Below are 12,803 nucleotides of genomic sequence, written 5' to 3' on the forward strand. Positions count from 1 at the left end.
GATTCTACCAACTAATTCAATACCTTTTATTCACTTTTATGATTCGTGTAAAATTATACTCCATATATTATCAAATTTATTCACTCTTATGATTCGTGTAAAATTATACTCCATATATTATCAAATTTATTTTATTTTGATCACATAAGTCGTAATTTTAAGATTATATCAGAGGTAGTACATACATTTTGTCAAAAAAAAAAAAAAAAAAAAAAAAAAAATCAAAGGTAGTACATTTTTTGAAGTCATTGGTCTAATGTCGATAATTCCTTTATGAATAATACTTCTTAGGGCCTCTTCTGATTGACTGAATGGAGCTGAACTGAACTGAACTGAATATTTTATGAGAGGAGGATATTAGAAACTGAAATGAACTGAAATTAATCTAAAGATAACAAGCCCTTACACTATTTATATTATAATTTTGACCACTTTTATTTATTAATAACATACAATGACAATAATTGTCATAATTTTTACTATTATTAAGTCAATCTCAATGTATATTATCAAATTTGTTTTATTATTGCTAATATAATATCAAAAATAGAAAATCAAAGAAAGTTTATAAACTTTGTAAAAAGTCAAAGTGATGATTATACTGAGAAACGAAGAAACTAGTTATTTACGAGCACAATATATATAGTGCTAATGACCAAAAGATTATTAATTTCCATATCCTATAATGACATGGTAGTGGCATGGGTAGTGGTATCTATCTATATTCTATAGTAATATAGTACCAAGAATAATAACAAAAGCTTGAAACACACTACAAGATGTATAAGATTCAAAACATGTTTATTAACAATTTCACCATCTCATTAAATTTGTCGATAAAAATTTAAACAGTAGAAAATTTCAAGAGTTACTTCCTGAAGTTTTTGGATTTTGGACCAACTAAAAAACACAAACAAAAGAACGTACTAGTAACAAATCTCAGATGAGCTTATTTTTTTAGTACAAATTGTTGTAAAAAACCCTTGTTCAAATTCAAAACAACAAGTAATAAATTGAGTTTCCTCCATGAATAATCAACCCTTTCGCGTTAGCGACACCGTGACATTGATGAATACACTCTTTTCCTTAGCCATCGAGACTTGAACAAGTTCAGAATACCTTAAGAATATTTCTTCAATGACAGTTTCTCCGAAATGAAGTATGAGAAAGGGTTCCGCCACTGATCTTACACATTTGACAAAATCATAATGTACGGCCGAAGAAGAGTTTTTGTTAACATCATTTGCTTCCCAACTTACTTCAGAAACATGGTCTTCATTTAGAGTAAATGATCCTTCTTTCTCCACCAAAAATCTTAGTTCTGTTGCTGATGGAGTGTAAATAGGGAGATTGAATTTATTGAGCTTCTCTTCCTCAATGAAACCCTACGTACATAAGTTCACAAATTATAATTATACGAACTGCTTCCGTTTCAACAAAAAAAAAAAAAAAACATTTCCTTCGTTCTTTTATGTTCTACTCAGTTACTACAAATAAGTAATAATATTCAAAATAATTACTAGGAGTAATATAATTTTCCACCATGTTATACCATCCCTCACTTTTCCTTTTATTAACCTTTATTTGTTTTTTATTTATTTTTAATCGCCGTATGTTGATTCCAATCTTGTGATTCCCTATTCATTATTTTAAAATGTTTGAACATATCTATATATTAAAAAAAACCTCGTTACATCATTTACCTTATGCAACTCTTGTATACTCACTCATCAATATTAGGGGAGTGAGGTAGAGTGTCCACTATCCGGATTAAAACCGAAATTCTATCCAATTCAAATGGATCCGGACTTTTAATTGGATCGTATCTGATTGAATTTTAATGATAATTCGGATTTTCGGATCGGATTGGATTGGCCTTGTTTGGATCCAAAAATCCGAAATAACCAAAATATAATACTGTACTTTTACAAACAAAGATTGTTAATATTAATCATGTAAAACTATATTTTAAATACTTGTATTAATCATGTCCAACTATTCTTTCAAGAATCGAATTTTTATAATTGTATTTTTACTTTTATAAATGCACTAAGCCTAAAAAAAACTGCAATATATTTTAATTCAAATTTTCGGTTGGATCCAAATAATAAAATTTAAAATTGGATCAGATTGGATTTGGTGAATAATTCGGATCGGATTGGATTTGAAAATTGAAAATCGAATTTTATTTTGGATCGGATTGAATTTGATCTAAGTCCAAACCAAAGATCGAATGGACACCCGCCCCTGACCAATATAATTAAGCTTTTCACTATTCTCTTTCTCATAAATAATCTATACCAAAACATGTAAATCGAATCGAATTGAAGAAGGCACACTAAGATGATAGAGATCGATGGTAGTATTATTACCTCAACAACCATGTCATTAAGCGCGGTAGCAAGAAGATCAAACATGTTACAAGACTCCTTACTGTAAATTTCATTGCTTTTCCTTCCCAATATAGTAAGCACCATCATCCCTCCTTCTATTACTTCTTTGGATCGACAACTTAGAAACATTGAAAAATCCTTTTCAAATTGTTTATAGTAAGCTTCAAGCACATTAGATGGACTTGTTCTTGCTAAGAATATGTTCCCTTTGTTGTCCTCTATCTCATCTGGCACCTGATTCAATCATGGTCAATTTCTACAACTTTAATATTACTAAATTTGATAATAAAATTATAATAATGCTACTACAGTACACTTAATTATTGTTGTGTTTTATATTGCACAAAGTTTAATCATCATATACAAGTGGGGTACTTATTTTTAACTTATTACATTAGTCATTATATACTTTATAATTTCTATGATTCCAAGAAAGAGAGAAAAAGTGTGAATTATTAGCTCATTTTTTAGGAAAAGAATCTTTATCAAATCTTAAATCTAGCGATTTCTTCATCTATTAAGTTGCTTCCTTAGTACTTCCTCCTTCCACTTTAGTCGATATACTCGTATGAAATATTTATTTAGGCACATTTTCCAATACATTCGATCATCAATCAACTCAACTAAAAGCTTAAATTGAAACGGCCTTTGATACCATATTAGTAGACTAATTTAACCAAAAGCTTAAACTTATGGTTGAGGCTCAGGATTATGTTTTATACTCTATCAATGAGCAAAAAATATACGAAATAAAAATGATCTTACGGCATGAAGATATATTTTACCTGAGATAGCCAATGTAGGCTATATGAAGAATGGACAAATTGCAAGTGATTACTTGGAAAAAGCCTACCATAAAAAGAGCCAGGAATGCCATTTACAAAACAATACCCAAAATCATTTCCTAATTGTTGCTTAAGCTTATCTTCAAAACATCCCAATGACCTAAATATGGCGTTAAAATCGTTCCTTGGGAGATCATTCAAGTAAACTTGATACTCTTTGGGGCCATTTCCGAGCTCTCGACGAGTCTTATCGACGGTTGCTATGAGATCGGACACCACAGTCAAGCTGTTAGCCAAGGAACACCCCAAGTCTGCAATGCATAAAGTTGTTGGTCGTTTCTTGCAATAGAACTCTTTTATTGCTTTCTCTTTTATATGTTTTGTCAATGATATCACTTGTTTCTGTTGCAAAGAAAATATCAATCTTCCATTGATTAGTAATGTATTAAGTTGATAAAGCTATGAAATTTGATGTTTGTGCATTGTACATACAATACAAATTATATAACTATAAATGAATTTTTTTTATTTTTTTTAAATGGAAATATACGGGTGTCTCTCCTATCACAGAAGGGATAAGAGTGAGGATTGAACTCTAGTCACAACGACACAACGGGGAGGAGTTGGAGGGACTTGTCATCCCTCCATTCCTTGATCCTTATAGAATTAATTAGTTGGTCTAAATGTGTATTGGTACTTATGTTTTATCAGTTCATCTACTAATACACGGCGTTGTATATAAGACTTTTGTGTTTACCATTTATTTTTTAAAAAATAATATCACAAATTCACAAGTAAATGAAAAAAAAAAAAAAAGGGTAAAGTACGCGATTGGTAAATGGTAAGACGTAAAAATAATTGACGACCTTACCTGCATATAGGATGCTTTAGCATAACTAGTATCATCTTGCCCATCTTTCATGTGAAGAACTTGCTCTATCTCGACATCCATCACCATCTACTTACCACTCTCTTTCTTTCTTGTTTTGATATTGTATTTGTATGCTTTTAGGCTCTTAAGCTTCTAGCTTGCTTAATTTTATGGGTTCACTATTAATACAATTATTGTACTTATATAATAGTGTCAATATTATATTATAATAATGACAACATTTTTAGTAGTTAGCAACTTAGCATTATTGTTACATTTAAATATTAAACTGGTCATACGCGTGAATATAGTGATATACAGATATACTTAATTTATTTAGGTTCACATTTAGCAATTTTAATTTAATACAAAGTATATGTTTTATTAAACATCTAGAACGTTTTTTGTGCTAGCCTTCAAAATTGAACGATTATTATAAAAAATAAATTGCCCCCTCTGTTTTTTTTTTATATACATCAATTTGACCGGCACATTTGTCGAGATGTTACTTTGACCATTAATATCTTTAATGTTAATATCTTTAATTGTGCATTAGTAAAAATTGTAACAAAATTATATTATGAAACTAGACATTATGACAATTCTAATGATATATTATATAATAATATTTATTTATTTTTTAGAGGTGAAAAAATTAAGTCAACCATGGTATGTGAATAGTGCAATTGTCAAAGTAATGCATATAAAAAAAAAAACGGAGGGAGTATACAAGTATATTTAATTTTGTCTGTCCTTATTAAAAAATTTCATGTTTAATTAGTTAGTTTGCAATTCGGATCTCCATTTAAATATGGAGTAATAATTTAATATGTTCAATTCTTTTTCCACTTAAATTCAAATCGAAACGAACACTTATTAAAACACGAAAAGAGTATGATATACTTTATTGAGTACTCCATATTACTTGATCTAATAATAAGAATGATCCTCACGACTATGCAATTATAGAAGCAATTTCTCTCTAAGGCAATTTAAGGGTGAGAATTTCCTTATCGTTTTTCCCTCACTTCCAAAAGGACCTTGCCCGCGTATTCAGACCAGGTTGATCGACCAGAAGAAAATATACTGCTTCATCCGTTTATTTATAGTTGACACGTTTCCTTAGTCACGTTTGCTAATGCATGAATTCAATCATTAATATCTTTAATTTCAAATAAGAAAAAACTATAAAAAGTTTATATTTAGAAAATATATATCGTGATGATTCTAACTAAATCTCACATCACTATATTTTCATTATATATAAATATAAATCGCAAAACACGGTAAAAAAAAAGCGTAAAAATAGTGTTAAAGTCAACACGTGTCAACTAATAAGAAATGGAGGTAATATAATATCATCTCAGAAAGAAAAATAATAATGTTAGTTAATCTCAGCGGTGGATCCACGTTAGGACTTAGTTAAAAATATGGGTCACCTGACAAGTTGACAATGCTAACACGTAATAATTTAGTCTAAGTAAATTATATTATAGAGAATAAATATCGCATGCAACATGTATACTAGTAAATTAAATAGCAATATCCCGTCAAAAAAAAAAAATTAAATAGCAATATGAATGTAGATATGCATATATTTTATACGAGTATTTCCATTCAGAAAAATTAATTAATTTCAATTCTTAAAAAATAATTTCAATTCTATAAAAATAATTTTAGTTCTAGAAAAATAATATTAGTTTAGCAAAAAAAATTCAATTTAGGACATGTTCTCTATAGTAATTTTCAGTTCAGTTCAGTTTCAATAAGTTCATTTCTTATCTTAATTTCCTTCTCTAATAAAATATTCAGTTTAGTTTAGTCAATTAATCCAGACCCTTATAAATATAATTTAAGATCAGCAAAAATGATTTCAGCCGAGTCTTGTAAAAATAATTTTATTTTAGCCATAAATAAGATAAAGTGAACATGACATAAGTCATAAGGATCCATTGGCTAATCTGATATTAAAGTTAGTTTTTAGTTATATTTAACAATAGTGATTTACAAAATTTAACATAGTGAAATATAGTGACCCTAATTTAATTTTTACATAATAACCTTGTTTTTTTTAATGGACAATTAGGGCTTATTTATTTAATTAAGGTCGATTTAAACTTGCTCCAAGCTCGAGCTTAAACTCGAAATAAAAGTGAGCACGTTCGTGAACTATGCTCGAACAAATTAGAAAGTTTTATTCAAATTCAAACTCTATGATCTTATCTTTTCAAAAAAGGATAATTAAGATCTTTTAGAATCTTATAGAAGATTCTAACCAATCCTAATTAGTTTAGGAATAAGATTAAAACTTTGGACCCTCCTCATGATCATTGGGTCGTAGGGAAAATCCGGTTTGGGCCCAGTTTAGTATTTTGGCCATAACTTCCTCATTATTCATCAGAATTGGGCTTATAATATATCGTTGGAAAGGTCTTTTCAAGCCCCATCCAAATACACCATTATTGGACCCTTATCATGGACCAAATTAAACTGAATAAGCTATTTTCATAAAATAGAGTTGGTTTTCGAAAACAGAAAGAAATATTTTAAATAAAAACTAACCGCAACACTTGACTTTTCACACTTTCACTTCATTCGATTATGGTTCGAAGTGAAAGGTATTCATCACTGGGTTTGGTTTTGGGGAGAGACAATTTGGTGTCTACAATGCTGAAGCGGCAACTCTATTGGCGGGGGAGAGACAATGGTCCGGCAAGAGAGGTGGCTGGGCTGGGCTGGGTTGGGTGGGTTCGTTGCGGAGTGGCTGGGTGGGAAAAGGATGGTCCTAATATACTTTGTTCCAAGAAAATATCTCATTTCCTTAGTTTCATAATAGATTCTAAATGGCCTCGAGGTGTTGGATAATTCTTTAAAATATTTACTAATATAGTATATTTGAAAATGTATGCTATAATTACGCATCGATTGGTGTAATTAATGTTTATTTCAAGTTAATAAATAATACTTTAATTATCTTATCCAATGCCTCCAGAACGTTCGTTAGCTTTTCCCTTCAAATACCAGTAGTAGCCAAGTATACTCATGTCTCAGACCAAGTTATAAAAAAAATTAAAACAAAAAAAGTAACATGAAAGTGAGAAACTATGAAATATATAAACATAAGGGCAGAGTATATTACTCCATATTATCACTCAATAATTATTATAAAGACAGAAAGAGATTTGATTGTAACGTGTAAATGCATTATTTGTGCATACGAGTACATCAAAGAATTACCAACTGAAATAAGAATTACATTACTTACACATAACTCATTATAATTAGAAGATGTTTGACAAGAAACTAGGCGCAAAATAATGTACTGTCATGCTTGCTCTTGTTAGTACATCCACCCCCTCAAACAAAGGCACCCTTTTGACCCTCTTTCTTAGTTCACAATCATAAACATCAATAAAGAAATTCTGATCATATATATTACGCGAGAATTTCGTCAATAATATCATCTTGCCATCTTTAATCTCCGGAGTTAGAACGAAATGCTCAAAGTAATCGAATCCTTCAATGACTGTAAAACGAGTCCATGACTTTTCGATTCCATACTCCTTCATCACCCATATTTCCACCCTTATGTTGTTAACCAAACCACTCGCAGAACCCACGCAAAGCAACCCATCCAATACGCATAGATGAGAAATAATCACGCCCATCTTCGATTTTTCTTTATTAGTAGTGTAAGGGGAAGGAATAAAATCGAACTTTTCTTGGTCGATATCAAACCTTATTATCGAATGATCACTGTCATACGCTAGCCAATGTAACGCACCATTCAATAGAACAGACTTGCGTTCTCTCGTCAAAAATTCACCAGACCATTCCGTGTCTACAACCTCCCAAGCACTATCACCTTCATCCCTAACTGTCATGACTTCCGCCGTAATTTTAGCACTAGCTCGTCGATGATACAACAAAACCACTTTTAAAAGTCCAGTCTTGGAGCCGTAACCCAACCCATAGTGAAGGTACGGCCACGCTAGTGCATACGGTGCTTGAGGAAGGACCAAACAACGCCTCGTGATCAGATTCACCAGCCGCAAAGAATCACCACGTCGCGTCAACGAGTAAAAGAGTGCCCAACCATTGCAAGAACCCAATACATAAAATCTACTCAATCTAGTTCTAATCTCATCTTCTGATCCACGTATAAAATCCAAGCTATCGAAACGAAACTCGCTTAGGTGATCAGGACTATAGTCAATCAAAGTGCAAGAATTGGCTACAGCATCATAAGCTAAGAAAGTTGTTTTTTTGGATGAATTTTTGTTATTGTTGTGAGATTGGAAAAAACTAGGGAACATAGGGTCGGAAATAATGTTGTCAAATCCATTATTTTTGTGTGACAAAGGTTGACTACATTGTAAAATTTTTGTAAAGGGAAGTTTACTAGCAATTTGTACAAGAATTTCACTAGGTAATTGTTTAAATTTTGTGTTTAGTGATCTTTGTGATTTTTTTGATATCTTCCTTCCCTTGTTTGAAACTCGAAATCGTACCACCATGCTTATACTATTGGTTTTACTTTAGTATGTATTTTGGTTTGATGGAGGAAAAACTTTGGTAAACTGGAAAATTTGTGTTTGATAGGTTGTTAAATTAATGGTTTGATGAGTATTTATAAGAAGTATTTATAAGAACTAGTTTTGAAGGATGTAGGTATTAATTCTTAAATTAGGGAAGTACTTGCAATGCAAGTTTAGCAACCGACTATCCTAAGCAAATATGTTCACTTATCCTAATAAAAATATATATATATATATTACAAGTATATTTTTACCTTTTTACGAGTTAAAATAGGAAAATTTATTTTTGATTAACCGAGTAGAATTTACAATGATATTTGATCAATATCATGGCCCAACATAGCTGACTCACTTGTAAGGCAAACCGACTATACTGAAATTTTTTTATTTGTTCTCATCAACAAAATATTGGCAAATTTGTTTTTGTGATAATGAGGATAATATGTACCGATTCTAGATAAATAGGAAAGTTTATTAGGTAACTAGAATCACAAACTTTTAAATAAAACGGATGTTCAGTAAATTACTGAACATCTGTTTTAAAGTAACAATAAAATACGCAAAAGTTACACTAAAACGAATAAAAGTTACCCTGATATATATGAGTTATTTATGCTTCATTGATAAACTTGACAAAAGTGACACTAAATTTGACAAAAGTGACACTAAATCGGACAAAAGTATACCCGATGTACAATAAATTACTGAAAACCGGGTGTATACAAAAGTTTTCCAATTTTACAATGATATTTTGATCAAATATCAATCCCCACATAGTGGTATCTAGAATGTATCTACTACATTGCCAACTCACACGCTTGTAAGGCCCTATTAAGTTTACCTTTGTAACTCCCCAATAATTCTCTCTTAAAAACCTATGAGAAACCTGTATATAACCTGAACAATTTCAAGAGAATTACTGGTGTGCTACCGCCACGTGTTCAAACGTTAATGCTATCTCAGAAATTAGCAGCAGAAAACCAAAACAGTTATAAATAAACCTTAAAACAAAGGAATTAAACCAAAATAAGTATTACAAGTTGGAACCATTAAGGCCCTTATTCGAAATCCAATAAAAAGTAGTAAGTAAATAAATCCAGTGTTCGAACAAAATCAAACCAAGAGAAATAGTGTCAAATAAAATCGAGTTAAAATAAATTCAACTTGCGAAAGACATAAACTGCAATCAACCAACTCTCTACTCAAATCCCACAACCCTGATGAATGCTGCATGTGTAAGAACCTGTGGTTATTCTGCTCCCCAATATTACAAGTGTAAAAATTGGATCGTCACAGGGTCATTGAAAGGCGAAGGCCATGACCAAAGAAGGACACACAAAAGCACGTAATCAGCAAAGCTGAGTACATACAAGCTGCGAAATAATTAAGAAATACCCAATATGCCACTAATAATCAAACATATGCATCATTAAATAATAAACTCAACACATGACTCAACCATCCAATTTATTAAGACTTCACTAGTTAATAGTAGCTAACTCATTTCAATTTACTCATTGGATTTAGCAATAGACAAGGTTGTCCAACCCATGTCCCATTTGGAACATCAATAGAGAAAAACCCAGTGTCTCCTTTCGGAAACATCAATAAACATCCAACGACCACGAGCGCGACTCCGTGACCGTAGTTAGTATGAGATCTCACCTAACTCCTAGTTTTAAGAAAAGTATTTGTAATAAGAGACTCGTAGATCAGACGACCTCGAGAAAAGTACACGGCTAATACCCCATGTACCCAACCCCTGATTGTCATTACTCCAGATGTGCACAAATTCAAAGTTTTATTGCTCATCCATCTTGCACTTTACGTGATTTACAGGTTTAAACTTGGTGATGACTCGTATGCATAACAATACAAACATTCCAAACACAATTAAATCAAGCAAGGCAAGTTTCCGATTTCAATTCTTGATTTATTAGTGACAAAACAACATTTATTATTTATTCCTTTACTACCTCGGTGTGTAAACACCTTGATTGCATAAGGCACCCCAAACTCTTAACCTTGTCTTTTACGACTTGAATCTTTCCTTTACTCATCCTATTTCATTAATCATGAATGAGTAATAAAGAAATCATTTCACAATCACATACCTTTGCCTCTAAGCGCACCTTGCATAATTAGAGCATAACCAATAATTACAATAAGGAATAGTGCACATCAAATGAAATTCACAATGTATAACCAAACAATTTAACCCAGTCATCCCTAGACATCATACTAAATTCTCGATCCGTCCTTAAACATGCCCCTAAAACCAAGGTTTTGTAACTTGTACGTACCTTGAGTAAACAATTCGATTGACCACTTTAGAAACTAGAACTCGATTTCTACAAAGTCCTCTCCTAAACCAAACAATTAGAAAAAAAATCAATACCAAAGCAATTAAAATTACAGCAATACTAAAGCATTTTAAAACCTCTCAAACCATTAAAATAAAGCCTTTAAATTGTTCCCATTAGTCAAAATTAGTAGTGCAACATCCCAACTACAAGTTTATGTGTTAAAATTATGAAAATATAGTGCTTTATATCAAATTACAGCAACTTTAAGGTGGGTAAATAAATCTGGAAATTTGTTTTAAGTATATAAAATAACTCCATAAGCATAATTACTTGAAATAGTCATTATATAGCAAGTTAGTGTGTTGAAAACCTAAGAATATATCAATTCAATGCAATTAGAGGCTTCAAAATAAAAAAAGTATGAAATCTGAAAATTATTTTTAAAGTTATAATATAAAGTTCAAAGCTTTTTCAATCACAAAATACTTACAATAATTATTTTATAGGTTTTGTTTCAGGGTTTTTTGTGAACTCCTCGGATACTGGTCACGTTCTTCTGGCAACGAGACGTGGACACCTGCAAAACAACAAATATTCCGTTTGTCGGAATATTCGCCTCCGACGATCAAGTTAGAGATCGGAAATCGGAAAAGCTAGAGAGAGAAAGTAGAGAGAAGTTGGAGCTCTTTAATGCTCTATTTTTATGTTATGTCACAATCCACCCCTCCCATCATAAATGATTGGGGTATTTATAGGGGTGGGAACATGTGCCCCTCTAGGGTTTATACCCTAGAATTTCGTGACGTGATTGGCTGCACAATCAGGGGTCGCCACGTGTCATGGGGGCGCCGTTTTACGGCATTCAAGGTTTTCTCGGGATTTGAGCCTGATGTAATCAAGGCCTTTTTCTCTTTCTGATGTTGTATTGTGTATTTAAAGGTAGCCGACACATGTCACCCTCTCATAGGGCCACGTGTCGCCTTCTTATTGGGCCACGTGTCACTATGAGATTCGGCCACGTACTTGGGGTATTTTTACCCTAAACAGGTTTAGAAGCATAAAAACATGTAACACTACTTGTTCATAAAAAATGAAACTTTAATAAATCTGAAAATTTATACATGATTAAAATAATTATACTTTAATGTAATTAAAACATAGTATAGTTAGATAGTTTGATTAACACGTTATCAAGCCCTAAAACATGAAAAATCAATGCTTTAAACCCTAAAATATAAAAAATACATAATCTGAAATTTTATTTAATAATTTAGATATACAAAATCCATAAATTTATAATCTTTTACGGTGTGTTTGGATAGAAGGAAATGGAAGGAAAAGAAGGGGAGGGAAATGGAGAGATGGGATATCTTTCATTTGGATAACAAATGAGGAAGGGAGGGAATTGGAGGGGAGAGAAATGGAAGGATTAAATTGTAGGAAAATGATCCCTCCAACAATGGAGAGATTTGGAAGGAAAACTCACCATTCTTCTCTCCCCCCCCTTCCCTCCCCTCCTCTTCTCCTCCCTCCCCTTCTTTTCCTTCCTCTAATGTTATCCAAACACACTGTTATAATCTAAACATACTATCAAACCATAATAATATAATTGAACAAAAATTTTAATTAAAGCTTGAAACTTTAAACAATTTAATAACATAATAAAACAATAAAAAGAAATAAAGGAAGAGAGGAAGAAGAGGGGCAAATGGCTGCAGCAGGGCGGCTGGGCGGTGGTGTTGCGGCGGTCAGCAGGCTGGCCGGAGGTGCAGGCGGCCGGTGAGGGGGGTGGCTTCGGGGCAGCAGCTTCAAAGCTTGATGTTTTATGTTTTTTATTTTTTCTTTTGTGAGTACGTGAAGAGGAGGAAAGAAAAGTGAGGGGAAATAAGGGTTTTGGGGTTTTATATATT

General features: G+C 32.0%; 2 protein-coding genes across 2 annotated transcripts; both read right to left on the bottom strand.

The window, feature by feature from the left end:
* Window positions 1-1,034: 1,034 nt before the first annotated feature.
* LOC145595753 (S-adenosyl-L-methionine:benzoic acid/salicylic acid carboxyl methyltransferase 3-like) lies at window positions 1,035-4,136 on the bottom strand. The gene is made up of 4 exons (XM_081652174.1): window positions 4,050-4,136; window positions 3,179-3,580; window positions 2,373-2,627; window positions 1,035-1,385 (listed from the first exon to the last, which is right to left on the bottom strand). The coding sequence occupies exons 1-4, from the start codon at window positions 4,134-4,136 to the stop codon at window positions 1,035-1,037; spliced, it is 1,095 nt and encodes a 364-aa protein (XP_081508300.1).
* Window positions 4,137-7,330: 3,194 nt separating this feature from the next.
* On the bottom strand, window positions 7,331-8,566 carry LOC145594436 (F-box protein CPR1-like). Its single transcript, XM_081650747.1, has one exon. The coding sequence runs from the start codon at window positions 8,564-8,566 to the stop codon at window positions 7,331-7,333; it is 1,236 nt and encodes a 411-aa protein (XP_081506873.1).
* Window positions 8,567-12,803: the final 4,237 nt, after the last annotated feature.

Source organism: Chenopodium album, chromosome 19, assembly GCF_948465745.1.
Source record: "Chenopodium album chromosome 19, dcCheAlbu1.1, whole genome shotgun sequence".
Lineage (NCBI taxonomy): Eukaryota > Viridiplantae > Streptophyta > Magnoliopsida > Caryophyllales > Amaranthaceae > Chenopodium > Chenopodium album.

Excerpts from the sequence above, each read along its gene's own strand:
- LOC145595753 (XM_081652174.1), bottom strand. The coding sequence starts at position 4,136 with ATGGTGATGGATGTCGAGATAGAGCAAGTTCTTCACATGAAAGATGGG. Across the intron at positions 3,581-4,049 it reads CTAAAGCATCCTATATGCAG|AAACAAGTGATATCATTGAC; the intron begins GTAAGGTCGTCA and ends TCTTTGCAACAG. Across the intron at positions 1,386-2,372 it reads TTAATGACATGGTTGTTGAG|GGTTTCATTGAGGAAGAGAA; the intron begins GTAATAATACTA and ends TTATGTACGTAG.
- LOC145594436 (XM_081650747.1), bottom strand. The coding sequence starts at position 8,566 with ATGGTGGTACGATTTCGAGTTTCAAACAAGGGAAGGAAGATATCAAAA.